A 15,367-nucleotide genomic window follows, 5' to 3' on the forward strand; every position below is an offset into this window, starting at 1 on the left:
ACTGGGCTGCTGATGAGCAGGAGAGTGATCCAAGACCCGTCAGAGGCGTGATCCAGGCCGTTTTGCCCCCAATCCAGGCTGAAACAGGCCCCAAATGGCCGAGAGTCAGGTGGGCGGGGCCACCTGACATGTGACCTCTTTGGGGAACTGCCGGAACTGCATTCCTGCGCGTTTTTCCTCGAAATGAGCCCTGTGTAGCCTCATACTGAACATGGTTACTTGGAAATAAATTCCACTAAGTTTCTTGTAAGTAGGAACTGTGTAAATAGAGAACAGATAGCAGCTCTCTAAGTTCAGTCTAAAGGAAGTCTCACATCCACTTACCGTGCTGCATTAACCATGCTGATAACTTTATGAAAGACCAACATTTGAGAAAGAGGAATTGTCCTGAAGTTACATTCATCCAGTTAGCATCTCTGTTGATTATTCCGAGTGGAAATACACATTACTAAGTACCTAGGGACGCTCAAGTTTAGGATTGTATGTGTGGTCCTCAATTCACATGCAGGTTGTTCTTGCTCAGCGCACTTGAATGCCGCTTTCATGGGAGCTCCTTTTGTGTGACTGCATCTGCAAGTGATTTGGGAGAGCAAACTGCCAATTGAGCTCCGTTTTGGCTGGACTCCTTTGACTTGCCAATTTGCATTGCTTTGAAGTGTGAGAAAGTGTCAAGATCTACATTTCAGTGAATGGAGGTGGGGGAAACAGATACGTTTAGCAGTTGAGGAGGAACTGATATCAAACACATTAATGTACTCACACAGAGCAAATTGAAGTGTGACTGTGCAAGTGAGTGCATGGAAAGTTGGAGGGGAAACACATGAAACGAGGTTCACTTGAGCGTCCCTAGAGACTTCGTCATGTGTATTTCCACGCTCAGTTCAGCATGTCCAAGCTTGCTGAGACCCTAGTTAAAATGGAAGATTCTTTGAAGGGTTGCTCTCAGGCCACCACACAGAAAACTTCTTCACAAATAAACTGATGGACAACTCCTCCTTGCATAAACATATGCAAGTGGTGAATGTAATGGGCATGATTATCTCTGGATGGGGTGGGCCGGGGGGGGGGGTCCTTTTCTTTTTCCAGGTCTGATGATGAAATCTGAGCATGCACAGCGTGGGACAGTCATGAGGCCAGTGGTGATGCCCTCATGCAGAAATAATAACTAGAAAAGTTAGTTTAGACCCAGACCCTATTGTCTTCGGCTGTCTTGTTCCAACAACATTCTGTGAAGCTCAGAGAATCCTGCTTTGACTTGGAATTCATGAGTCGAAAGGTCATTTACTCTTCCCGGATCACCATCATCATTCTTTTAATCAGTTCCTGACAGCTGGCTGCCTCTTTTTCCGTTACGTTTTGTGCTTTACACAGGTGATTTCAGCTAACCAGGAAGACCATTCATGAATACTATCTACAAGTTGGGAAAGACATTTGTCTCTAACAGTTCAATCCTAACAGCACTTTCCTGGGAATAAGCCCCACTGAATAAAATTGGACTTACATCTGAGTAGACCTGCTTAGTGTTGCTGTGTCGCTCCCTAAGTTTAACATCAGAAGGGGTATGCAGGGAAGAGGTGCTTAATGCCTTTCGCCTTCATTCGCTGTGCTTTCTATCCAAACTCATTTTTTGTCCCGATCCAATATGAGCCCAAGAGAGCAGAAAGTTGCATGAAGCAAGATCTGCTTTGACTCTCAAAAGCTCATACTTTGGAATTCCAGTTGGTCTTTAAGATGCTATCAGACCCGGCTCTTACCTCCAGGCTTTATATGGGAGTAGAAGTATGACTGCCGCTGTCAGAGATGGCCTGACCCTTCTTTGTCATTATATATCTTCACCCAGGTTCCTCTATGGAAAGAAAGTAACAGGAGTGGCCTTGGTCCTCTTTGGAGTGATTATAGATGGTGAGAAGAACAGCATCCCCGACTCACTCGACAGAATTCCGGTAAAATACACCAGGCTTAGATGCCTTGAATTTTTTTAAAAATCTTTTTTTTATTTTATATTTTAAAAATTAACACAAACCTCATACGAAACAGAAATAAAATCAGACAATAGTGGCAGGCCTACACATAAGCATCTATAGAAGGTTTCCAAATATCTAAAAATAACTCCATACACCATTGTTGTTTGTATGTCATATGTTCAAATATCAATAAGGTTCTAAGGTCCTCAATCCACTGAATTATGGAAGATGGGCATTTATCCCTCCAGTGTTGTACCTGTAATATAAGTCTTTTGATACAGAAAAGGCACCGAGGGCCCATTTTGATTTACCATTGGTTAGCTTCTTTAAAAAGGCAAATAGTTTAAAGAGCCAGTTTGGTGTAGTGGTTAAGAGCGACAGTAATCTGGAGAAGTGGGTTTGATTCCCCACTCCTCTGCTTGAAGCCAGCTGGGTGACTTTGGGTCAGTCACAGCTCTCTCGGAGCTCTTTCAGCCCCACCCACCTCTCAGGGGGATTGTTGTGAGGATAATAACATACTTTGTAAACTGCTCTGAGTGGGTGTTGTCCTGAAGGGCAGTATATAAATTCAATATTGTTATTATTATTACTATTATTATTATTATAAAAGTTCATAAGCATCCTGAAAAATTAATGAATATTCTAACACAAAGTTAATTTGAGTAGTGACTTCCTCCCAAAAAGACTGAATAATTAGACACTGCCAAAACATATCTTTAAGAAACCCTGGTTAGGTGCATATGTGTATGAGAGCTGGAAGGGATGGAGTGGCCAACGGTGTCTCTTTATTCTTGTCTTTTCAGATTGTAGAGGGTGAAGGGGAAAGAGAAGCAGTGCTAACAAAACGCAAACTACAGGAACGATTTCGGCAACCTGCAAAGCTTAGCGATCTCATTGGGCAATTCCTCTACATCTCCGTGACGGTGATGACAGAATCAGGTAAAAAAAGACGGCTCCCAATGAAGCGGAGGGTGGTTTATGCATGGAGCGGAGGGTGGTTTATGCATAGAGGTGTCTTGTATCTTGCTGCCCTAAGCAAGGGGTATTCACCCCTCCCGAGTAGGGTTCCCAGGTCCCCCTGTGAGGGTGTGGGGGGGTCCCCCTCTCCCATCCTATGCCCCCTGCTACCACTCAACTGGCTGTTTGTGAGAAAAGGTGGGGGAACAGGCCCCCTGGGCATGCTCCCAGGAGTGACATCTTCGCACTGACCCAGGAGTGCTCCTGTGCTTCGCAGTGGGCCTGTGCAGTGATGTCACTTCCTGGAAGTGATGTTATCACACCACCCTGAGGACATCAGAAAATGTGAGTGTTGGGTCCCCCCTTCCACCAAGAGGGTAAAGGGATCTGGCAACCCTACTCCTGTGTCCAAGTCTGGGACCCTATTCAGTGGTGGTATGAGCTTAGAAGAGGATGGTGGTAGTAAAATAATAGAGGTTGAAACAAGAGATTTTTTTAAACAGGAAGGAAATCTGGTTGGGGCCAGACTAGATGGGATGGCAGCCTCGTGGCTGCTGCAAGGAGGCTGTCAATGTTTTAAAGAGATCTTAAGCTACTACCATGATGAGCCCACCATATGGCGCCCTTCTCCCTCCCTGCATGCCTGGAATTGGTTTGAAAATATTTCATAAGCTTCCCCCAACGATGGGGGACATTCTTATCTGCATCTCTCTCTTGCTTTTGCAGGCAGTGACATGGTGGTAGCTGAATATAATAACATTAAGATTGTGACCTCTCCCTACAACATTCTCTTCACAAAAACCCCCAAGTACTTCAAACCAGGAATGCCCTATGAACTTACGGTACGGTAATACTAATTAAGTTTCCAACAAAACGACTACTTTTAGTTATTTAAAACATTTTTATACTACCTCTCAAAATCTCAGAGTAGTTCACAATTAAAACCATACAAAACTAACAAAAATGCAGCAGGGTTAACCAATCTAAACGGATCAGCCACCTAAAGGTAGTAATACCAATTAAAGTCTCTTTTCTTCTTATAATTTGATCTCAGGGTTCAAGCAGATGAAATGAAATATACTTTTTTTATTGGGGGTCTTTAACTGTTGGATTGCTTCCCCCCCCCCTCAATTTGCCTCAGGGACGAACACAGAAGTGTGGGGAGACGCATTTGGCTGTGGCTTTTAAAAGGACGCATTTTCTCCTTGAAAATACTAATTTTGTGGGGGGGGGGAGCCAGTTTCAAAGAAGCGAAACAGAGTGGAGGTTGAGTGCTTAAACCCCTTCCCTCTTTCCGTGCACAACTCTAAGGCAAATTGAGGCTGCTTGAGCCTGCAATATGTAATGGATTGACTGTGTGACCTGGGTCTCATCACAGGATCACTTAAAGCTATTTTAAAACTAGAACCGTCATAAATAACACTGAAATTATCTTCTGATATTCCAGATCGTGGGGAGAAGTGAGTTGGGCTCAGCAGAAGTTTCTGTGTTTTACGTTGGTTCATTGCTCTCTTCCAAACTCTCTCAGGTCTTTGTCACCAACCCGGATGGCTCCCCAGCTCCGAATATCCCTGTGGTATCCCAGCCCATCCAAGCCGACGGAGTGACCCAGAATGATGGAACGGCCAAACTTATCCTAAACATGCCAGCGAACACACAACAACAAAGAATTACTGTGAGTTGTTCTGAGATGGTGCCAAGTTTCACTCAAATGCGTTGTGGTTGGTGGCCACTGTTTACATACATGCACAAAACCAGCTGAGAGCTTTTAGGAGAGGCTTCCTTGCTCAGTCCACAATATAAGTCTTGGTTGGTGTGAGAAGATTCAGTTCCTCCTGACAGAGGGGAGGAAGAGACCTTTCCTTTTATAAAGAAGTCCACCATCCTCAATTTGGGTGCTGGGGAGAAATATGTGTCTTGGTGCCAGACACTGTATGGAGTTTTATCTATGCACGTGTAAGTTTTGTGTGGAATCTGATGCATGGGGCTGGGGTATATGTGTTTGACTGTCCTTCATACTTTCATACTTTTCATGGAGTCGCATCCTTGACCTTTGCTCTAAGACCACCCCTGCATGAATATGCAGGTCATATAAAAATACTTACTCTGGCCGATTTCGCATGGCTTACCTGAAGCCGGGACATTGCGGAACATGCCAGAAAAAACACGGAAGATCGCGTTTTCTTGCACGAGTTTTGCATGACATCGCACAAAACTTGCAGAAGAAAACGCGATCTTCCGCGTTTTTTTCCGGCATGTTCCACAACGTCCTGGCTTCAGGTAAGCCGTGCAGAATTGGCCAGAGTAGATCTTTGTTTTCCCAGGATCTAAACCAATTCCTCCCTCCTCATGTCTCAAAAATTATCCTTTTTTCAGCAGTACTGGGAGTGGAGTTTCTGTTTTCCCTATGATGGAACATAGAAGGATTCATGCGTGCTTTGGGCAACCCTGAGTCACCCCTTCTCTGTGTTGTCTCTTCCCCTCTGACAGGAAGGGGTACTTTGCTAATACATCTCTCTCTTTTAGGTCAGAACCAAACATGGGAAACTCCAGGATGCACAACAGGCCAGCAATACCATATTGGCTTCTGCCTACCAAACCCAAGGACAGTCCGGAAACTACCTCCATTTAGCAGTCACAGCACGAGAACTCAAGTCCGGGGACAACTTGCCAATCAATTTCAATGTGAAGAGCAATAACCCACAAGTGCTGAACCAGATACGTTATTTCACCTACATAGTAAGTGCAGGGGGAAATCCAAGGGCCACATCGGCATCTGTTTGTTAATTAATACTTGTTCTTGCTGGATGGAACATTGGTAGCTGAAGATGCCCCAGGGGTGGAAAACCCACACCTTTCTATGGAAACCATGTCCTAGCCAAAGGAAAGCAGCAAGAGTGCAGTGCATTGGCTAAGGGCCAAACTATAGATTTCACAGCAACCCTGTGTCACCCCTTCTCTGTGTTGTCTCTTCCCCTCTGACAGGAAGGGGTATTTTGCACCAGTGAAAGGACAGGCAGAAAGGGGTACTTAACCTTTCTCCTGCCACCCGCTTGCAGCCTGAAATTTCTTCCCCAGTCTCTGTTCCTCCCATAGAGAGCAAAAAATTCTCAGGAAAATGTAAATGCTTCCTCGTGGATATATTTAAATCGTATCAGGAGGACATGTGACTTAAGAACAATGGATATGGTTACTTTTCTGTGTCATAATTCTAGCAATGACTCCACTCCCAATGGATGGTGATTTGTAGTCCATCCATGTTTCTTGTATTGTTTTAATACATAGTAATCCACCTGGATTTCAACTGACGAAAATGGAATTCATTAATGGGATACATTTCTAGGCACCTATATCTAAGGCCTTGTTGAAAAGCTGGAGCCGGGAATTCCTTTAGTTTCCGTACTCTACTCTCTAAAGAGGTTTGGCTTGAGGCCTTCTGTGGGGAGGCCAGAAAACCACCATACTTTCATGTCCCATAGCATCGATCAATACCTGGCAACTAGGGGGCGGGCTGGAACGATGCTGAGATTGGCCAGTATTGCCAATGTCACTATGTCAGTTCTGAGGACAACCCAGAAGTGACAAAGGATACCTTTAGGAAGGGCCGGAGACACCTAGAGCTACCCATTGCCATTTCTGGGTAATTCCTTTTATGTGCGTTGAAGGTAGGCACAAGAAACAGTGACACACAGGAGGCTGGGACTTTTGATTGTGGTGTGATACATACCGTCCCCTGATGAAGTGGATTATCCGCGAAACAAGATCTGAATCTGGACACTTGTAGGGCGGCGGAGAACCCCGACTGTGGAACTCCGTTGTTGTATTCCACCCACCACCTTTTCATCTGGCATCTTTCAGTGTGGACAATAATGCTTGGTCCCAACACGGAATCCTCCAGTTGTGGTTCCCTCACCACTAAGACCAGACTGATCTATTTTCTCAGTGAATGGAACTATTAAGCGGGTGAACAGTTTGGAATACGGAGAATAAATAAGTTGGTCACTGAGTTGAAGTGGTGAGGAACGTGGTCTCGAGTGTGGACTTGTGATTATTACACAATGTATATTTGAATTATGAAATCTTCATAGCTTATAAGGAATAATGGTTTTCCTGTAAAGAATTATTAAATGTGTCTTGGTGTTTGTTACACGTTGCCAGTTCCTTGCTGTTTTTCAGCTTTGTCCCTGCGGCAGTTCTTTATGTGCATTCAACCATGTATATCGCTCAAGTAACCCACAGTTACAAGCAGGGCTTTTTTTCAGCTGGAACATGGTGGAACGGAGTTCCGGAACCTCTTGAAAATGGTCACATGGCTGGTGGCCCCGCCCCCTGATCTCCAGACAGAGGGGAGTTGAGATTGCCCTCTGCGCTGCCAAGTGGCGCAGAGGGCAATCTAAACACCCCTCTGTCTGGAGATCAGGGGGCAGGGCCACCAGCCATGTCACCATTTTCTCTGAGGGCGATTTAAACTTTAAAAAATTCCTCCCCCCTTGTTCCAGCTGACCCAAAGTGACGTCATTGTGCAGTCCTGAGTTCCACCACCTCTTTTCCCAGAAAAAAAGCCCTGTCCTCCATATGTCCTTTTGCTCCAGTGTGGTCTTCAGACAGCCGTCTGTTGGCGATTCCACCTCTTAGTGTGTCCGTCTTGGCATTAACCAGAGCTCAGGCCTTTCTGTTGTGGCTCCTGCTCTGTGGAATGGGCTCCCAGAGGAGATGAGGGGAGCCTCCATCTTGGAGATCTTCGGGGCGTACTGCAAGGCCTGTCTGTTTGCCAAGGCTTTTGAGGGGAGTTGAAGGACCGGCATCTTTTATGGTGGGAGGGAGAGAGGGATTTGGGGGTAATTGTCTTTTGATTTTAACTGTAAGTGTTTTTCAGCTATTTTTGTAAGCCACATTGAACCTTGAGGAAAGGTGGAGCCGAAATGTTTAAATAAATGAATAAATGTCACCCACACCACTGTCTCTCGTTCTCTATCAGATCATGACCAAAGGAAAGATTTTCAAGACCGGGAGGCAACCCAAGGGAGAAGGACAGAATCTGGTGACAATGTCTCTGCCCATCACCCCAGACCTCATCCCCTCTTTCCGAATTGTGGCTTACTTTCAAATAGGAAACAGTGAAATTGTGGCTGACTCTGTCTGGGTGGACGTGAAAGATACCTGCATGGGAACGGTAGGTGTCTTTGAGCCTGTAGGAAAGAAAAGAAAAAGCAGAAAGAATGCATAAATTCAAAATCTGGCAAATCCTGTCCCCTCCCTCCAGATTTGTTTCCATTCTGATTAGAAAAAGTTTAGGGCTACAGTTACCAGGCCCCTTCCCCTCCTGGCAGGAGGGTGGAGATCCAGCACTTACCTTCCAGGTGGTTCTGGGATTGTCCTCACACCAGCATGATGATGTCACTTCTGGGAAGTGATGTCATTGAGCAAGGCTGGAGGAGCGCATGCATGTTTCTCAGCAGGCCGATTTGGCAGGGGATCCCCCACTCCCACTGGGACAATGGGATCCCTATTTTTCCCCCGTGCAAAAAGAGTAGAGGGGGGAGGAGAGTTTTCCACTTTGTCTGCTCCATGTGGAGGTATTTTGTGTACATGAGGCAGCAGAAATGGGAAACTGTCCCCTACTCACTGTTTTTGCACAAGGGAAAAAAGCTTAGGAGAAAGGCAGGTGCTCTCCTTCCCACAACAGCAGCTTTCCGAGCCCATTTGGGCTCTCCTTTTTTTTTTAATGCAAGCCATTCTCCAAAGCTGCTGTGCGTCTGCGCAAGCCTGGGTGGGCTCCGAGGAAAACTTGTGAAGGAAGTAACGTTTAGAGTGAGAGGTGTGCTTAGCTGGCTTCACAGTAAGCTTTTTTTAATTTCCCAGAGGAACAGGCCCTCAGTTTTTTTCTGTGAGAGTCTGTATGCCCCTGGCATCGTAGATCTAATCAGGAGCTCACGTAGTATGAGTGTGCCCTCGTTCAATTGTGAGGGAAATGCACAAGGCATCTTAAACGAGTTAAATGTTTGATCCAAGATCATGAACTGAGCTTCTGCCCCAGAAAGACTTCCAAATTGCCAACCAAAAAGGGAAACAATCCTACCAGGCTAAGAAACTAATACTATATCACGTCTAATCAGAAGTGTCTACAGAAATTAATCAACAATAATAGATATAATAATTTTTATATTTTTAAAAAATATTCACACCTAAATTGCAAAGTGCTGGGAGTGCTCAAATGTATATCTGTGTACCAAAATCAGATAATATTTTCCTACATATCCTAAAAACATGCAGAAATTAACAGCATCATATTCAGAGACATTATTCCATCAATATACAAAAATTACAAACAATATTGACAGTCCAACTTGGCCATAAAAATCTCTTCGGAAGAAACTTCCTCCTGATACGTTACTTGAGCTGTTCAAGTAAACTTCCTCTTGATGCACTGTTTAGAGTATTAAACTATGACTCCCTTATGCTATAGCAATGTACTTTGCTCAGTAAATCTTTGCAAGACTGTATATATTCAAGGTAAATGTCCTCAGTACTTCAAAATATAAGTTAAAAAGGTAAGGACTGAATGGCAGGCTACATGTATATATTGTGGAAATGACCACTGAGGAAGGCCGTAGGGCCAGAACACGTCTGGTCTGTCTTTGGACGTTTCCACACTACTTACCTTCACCCAGAACACCACGGAACATCGTGAAAAAAACCTGTGGAAGATACCGTTTTCTCACTCGAGTTTTGTGCGACATCGCGCAAAACACGCGCGAGAAGACGCTATCTTACGCGGGTTTTTTGCGACGTTCCGCGGCGTTCCGGATGAAGGTAAGTAGTGTGGAAATGGCCTTTGTGTTGGTCATTGGACTGTATCATCATCTGGGTATGGAGAACATTTTAGCAATTTTTGATATATGCTTGTAGCCTGCCGTTATTCTTTGCTGTTTGCTGATCCTCATGGCCACCTTTGTTCAACAGCTGGTTGTGACAGGAGCAACTGAGGCGGATAATGATATCCACTTACCAGGAACGAGAATGAAAATCAAACTGGAAGGGGATGCAAATGCTCACGTTGGCCTCGTGGCTGTCGACAAGGGAGTCTACGTCCTCAACAAGAAGTACAAGCTGACCCAGTCAAAGGTGAGGCAGGACTTTCACCGTGGGAGGATCAGCCAGCACTGAGCTTGTTGAACCTGGCAGGTGCTGAGTTGGTCCTACCATTTGTGTCATTTGTATGGCAGATATGGGACACTGTGGAGAAGAGTGACATTGGATGCACAGCTGGCAGCGGCAGTAACAACGTGGGTGTCTTTGCAGATGCGGGGCTGACCCTGGAGACTAGCAATCAGATTTCCACACCTCAAAGATCAGGTATTACGGGGGTTTGTCTCTGTGAGATGGTGCAATCCAATATGAGATCTCCGTTTTGAGAGGGCATCCGGTGGTCTGAGGGCATTTTGCTGCCCCCCAATGCCAGCCCCACCAACTCACAGCTGTCTTCCAGAATCCAATGTTGTGGGTGCTGGGACACATTTCTGGAATTGTGTGCAATGATGCCAGCAGTTAGAGTAGTGGTCCCCAACGTGGTACCTATGGGCACCGTGGCACTTTCCTGGCACCCACCTGGTGATTTTAGAAAATAGACAAGATCAGGTGGAGGTTTTGCTCAGCAAAGCTGCTGATTGGCCATTGGAGATTCGATTGGCTGTGCAGATTTTCAAAAATGCTGCTTTGCCAACAGCTGCCTTCTCAGCACAAGATCTTGACTGTGTGACTGAAGGTAAGCTGTGGCAGCCATTTTGTGGCTCCTGCAGCAGCCATTTTATGGCTTTACCAATCATGCTGTGTCAGACTTCCAAAGGTAACCACAGGCTCAAAAAAGCTGGGGACATTATATGGAAACATGGGCAATGAATCTCCAATGGTCACTGTTTCTAAGAAGAGTCATCCAAGGAGAAAATATCCAGGGCGCTCAAGGTACTATATTCACACATTTTATTCTCACATCAACACTGTGAGGGAGGTTAGAGTTTATTTTTCCCCAATGGGGTAACAGCAACTTGGGATCAGCAATTTTCAGTGGGAAAATGGCAGAAGGGAATAGAATTAAACAGCCCCCACTCCCATCCATCAACCAGGCCAGACTTTCCTTAAGAAAAAGGAATTACATATCCTGTAAATCTGACTTTCGAAACAGCAGCCATTGGGGGACCATTCCATGTATGTGAATATGGTTGCCGGGTTGCCCTGGCAACCACTGGGAAATTGGGATGAGAGAGCATGGGGGCTGCAGCATTTCATCCTCAGTGCCTAACCAGGGCTGTTTCCACACTACTTACCTTCATCCGGAATGGCGCGGAATGGCGCGGAAAAAACGCGAAAGATAGCGTCTTCTCGCACCAGTTTTGCACAAAACTCACGCAAGAAGATGCTGTCTTCCATGTTTTTTTCACGACGTTCCACAGCGTTCCGGATGAAGGTAAGTAGTGTGGAAACAGCCCATGATAAAATCACTTCCAGGAGTACAAAAACAAGAGGAGGAAAAACCAACCTGATGAATAAGTCAGGAACCAAAAAAGTTGAATGACCAAGAATAAAATAAAATAAAATAAAATAAAATAAAATAAAATAAAATAAAATAAAGAAGTATGATTATTATTTATTACACAGTGTAAAAGTGATAAAAACCTTGCCACGAGGTTAAAATCTAGGAGACCTTGTAAGAGCAGTTACACAGAGTCACACAGTTGATTGCACATAAAAAGGAACCAAATCACAGAATTGATAATACATACACAAAGACCAACGAGTTTCAGCCTGCTTTTATATTTCTTCTTTATTTTATTTTTTTCTTGGTCACTCAACCTCTTTTGGTTCCTGATTCATCACTTCCAGAAGTGACATTGTTGCACAAGGAAAGGAGCGTGCATACATGCTTTGTGCCACTGCCAATTCTTTAAGAATCAGCCCTGACACAAAGTTCGTACATGGTCTTACCCCCCGTCCTACACACAATGACATTGGCCGTTTCCACATGGCTTACCTTCCCTCGTAACGACCCGGAACATCGCGCAAAAAACACAGAAGACCGTGTTTTCTCGCGCGAGATTTGAGCGAGAAAACACGATCTTCCACATTTTTTGTGCAATGTTCTGGGTCATTCCAAGGGAAGGTAAGACATATGGAAATGGCCATTACTTCTGGAAGTGGCATCATTATGGCACATTGTGGAGATGTGTTGGCGGGTGATTGCTGGGTGGCTTGCCTCTTGCCAATTACCAGTGATTAGCTGGCAGAAGGCCAAACCACAGTGGTGCTGCCCACCACTGGTGGGCACCTGGCAATCCTATACATGAATGTTATCTGTGGCTCATCCTGCATTGGGCAGGGGGTTGGACTAGAGGGTCTGTATGGCTCCTTCCAACTTTGTGATTCTTTGATAGGGCTGCTGGCAGCAGATCTCTTCTGTCCTACATGGGAGTAGATCCAGTTCAATTAAGCAGGATTTACTTTTGAGAAAACAGGCACAGGATCAGTATGTACCAGAATTGGAAATCAGTGGATTTTCCTTATTTCAAGCCAGTGGGATTATATTCTCTTCTTGCCTCCCCCCTTCCTCCCATCCCCAGATCCAAAGTGCCAGCAGGTTGCAAGACGCCGTCGGCGCCGCTCTTTGCAGCTCCTGGAATCCAAGGCCAGCAAAGGTATGTGGGAAGGAGTGGGGCAGGGCTGGCTACCCCAAGAGGTCAAAATGTGAGCCTGGAAGAGCTCTTAGATAGATTTGCTGCCCATATGGTACCTTCTATGAAGAAACTCTCCTCTTCCTGTGAGGTGGCCATACTTCCTCTTTTAAGGATCCAGCATCACTACATAACACAGAGAGAAAAATTGTTCAAGAAAAATTGCATCTCACCATCACCCACTGCAGAGAAGCTAAGTGTCTCCTGTAGAAATTCCTGGGGACAACTCACAGATAAGAAGAAGCTCCATCTCTACCTTAAGAACCTCGGCCAGGTAGTCTAGGGAAGACGCTTCTGGAAAGCCACTGCCGGACAGATTAGATGAGGGTGGCCAAGTTGGATTGGGCAGGTCCCTTGCAGAGCCACAGCTCAGTCGTTGGAAGGGTAAGCCCCTGTTGTCTCCTGTTAAAATGTGTCCCAACTAGCAGGGCTGGTGTAAACCTGGGCTCGATGCACCATTAGTCTGCCTCAATGCAATTTCATGTACCTTGAAAAGGTCCTTAAAAGTATCTCAAGTGGCAGGGCTATAAAACCTTTCTTTGCCTGAAACTCTCTCAGATGAGGGGGGTTGAAGGACCAATAGCTGGAGACTTATATTCAATCGTTTCTCATATCTATAACCCACTTCTCAGTCAAATGACTAGTTTTGTTTAAAAAATCATATAAAATACAATGCAACAATAAAAATAACTGTGACAAGGACAATCCCCCTACAGCCTAGCCCAAAATCAAAGCGTGCACCTATATTTCTGCATACTCATTCTCCAAAAAGGATAACTGGATTTGCTCCTTCATAGCGTTTATCGGGAAACCAGCCTTCTCCTGTTTTGAACAGTGGACCGAGAATGGTGTGGAGAAAAGACTTTTTCTAATGTTTGACTGAGGTTTTTATCTTTCAGTGGCCCGCTATCAAGATCGGAGGCTGAGGAAGTGCTGCGAAGATGGCATGCAGGACAACCCCATGGGGCACAGTTGCGAGAAGCGAGCAGAATACATCGAAGATCAGAACGAGTGCAAAACTGCCTTCCTTGAATGTTGCCGATACATCAAAAGCATCCGGGATGAGAAGGCGCGGGAGGAGCAGCTGATCCTATCGAGAAGCAAGTAGAGGGTTTTTTTTCTTCTTTTGGAGCAAGAAGCGGTACACAGGTGGAAGATCAGGCTAGTATTTTTCGTAGACTGACAGGAAGGGTAGCGTGGATATCTATATCTATCTACATCCATATCTATCTATATCTAGATATAGATATCAGTCTCGATTGATACCAAGATCAAGACTGATATCTAGATTAATATCTAGATCGAGATCAATGTCTATATTTTACAAATATAAGCAAAAAAAGACAAAGAGAGAAACGGTGAGAAAGAAGGGAAGGGTAATAAAGGATAAAGAAGCACATACACTGCTATGGTAAAAAGGTCCTCGCAGGCACCTCTCCAGCTCTACTCCACACCCCAAAGAGAAAGGAGAACTTTGAGCCACCGCCACCCACAAAAGCAAAGGGCTTTCAGTCCTCTTGTCAACCAGACACCTCTCTTCAAGCACCATTTAAGGATTTCAGGGCTTTCTGTGGCTGATCAGCTCCCTTGATGCCGAGAAGGGGGCCATTTCTTAGGAGTCAAGTATACCCAAGTAGGGTGGTCAACTCCAATTTGGGAAATTCCTAGAGATTTGGGGGTGGAGCCTGGAGAGGTCAGAGTTTGGGGAAGGGATTGAGATCAGTAGAGATATGATGTCGTAGAGCCCACCCTTTGACAGCAGTAAGCAGTTAATTAAAGTGCATTATATACAAGATATATATATATATATATATTGTATATATCTTGCAAGATATATATATATATCTTGTGCAAACCTTTAAGAAATTGTTTGGATTTATATAATTTTTGTGAATCTCAGTCGGTTATGATAATGTTAGCAGCTTTTGAATATGATGAGGAGGCAATTTTGTATATTTACACAAAGAAGTATATAGATATAGTTATATTTCACAAGAGAACTTTGATTAAATTGTAGTAGTGGTTAGATTATCATGGTGGTTATTCCTCAATCTTCTCTCAACTGGAGGTTGGCAGTCCAACCAGGCAGACACTGATTGCCCAGATAATTTTTGCCAGTTCTGGCCCCATTCCTCTTCGGGTTTTCTTCTGAATTTCACATGCTTAACTTCCGCTTCAGACTTTAATACAGCATTCTCAAAGCTGCTTTTTGAATTTTCTGCATGCACTTATTCCCCAATGTTTTTCTCGATGTGAGGCGCGGCATTCGCAGGAGTCATCAGGGTGGCCCCCTCTGTTGTGCTCAGTTGAGGGTGGGCTCCCCAAACCTCAGACTGGCAGACCACCACGGAGGGTTGTGCCAACCAAACCCCTGGTTGGTACCTCCTGAGAGCCCAGGCCCCTCAGTGCTCTGGCCTGGCACTTCCAGCGGCCTTACCAGGTTTTAGGCAATAAATCAGCCTAAGAACCTCATCAGGTTTAACTATCTCCCATGTTTCTGTAACCGAAGCTAAGCTATGTTTCAACTCAGAGAACTTACCGCTGGCCTCAGCGCCTCCACTTTCACATAGAAAAGAATCTGCCCAGGTTTCTGGAGAGATTTCCTTTTCGCTTTCAGGATTTCTTTGTTGCTTATCTAAACCATTAAGTTTTTTTTGAAACAGTTTAAGGTGTTTTGATTGGGCACAGTTATTAAATTTTAGCCACATCAATCTCACACGC

At 44.8% G+C, this 15,367-nt stretch overlaps 1 protein-coding gene across 1 annotated transcript in view; it reads left to right on the forward strand.

Moving 5' to 3' along the window:
• The window catches only part of C3 (complement C3), a 78,765-nt gene that overhangs the window by 15,762 nt on the left and 47,636 nt on the right, over positions 1 to 15,367 (forward strand). Inside the window, 10 exon segments of the mRNA XM_055003293.1 lie at positions 1,841 to 1,943; positions 2,768 to 2,903; positions 3,648 to 3,763; positions 4,450 to 4,596; positions 5,448 to 5,660; positions 7,900 to 8,094; positions 9,885 to 10,046; positions 10,148 to 10,277; positions 12,536 to 12,610; positions 13,546 to 13,746. Coding sequence (XP_054859268.1) covers positions 1,841 to 1,943; positions 2,768 to 2,903; positions 3,648 to 3,763; positions 4,450 to 4,596; positions 5,448 to 5,660; positions 7,900 to 8,094; positions 9,885 to 10,046; positions 10,148 to 10,277; positions 12,536 to 12,610; positions 13,546 to 13,746 — 1,478 coding nt within the window.

The sequence above is a fragment of the Eublepharis macularius genome, chromosome 19 (assembly GCF_028583425.1).
Source record: "Eublepharis macularius isolate TG4126 chromosome 19, MPM_Emac_v1.0, whole genome shotgun sequence".
Lineage (NCBI taxonomy): Eukaryota > Metazoa > Chordata > Lepidosauria > Squamata > Eublepharidae > Eublepharis > Eublepharis macularius.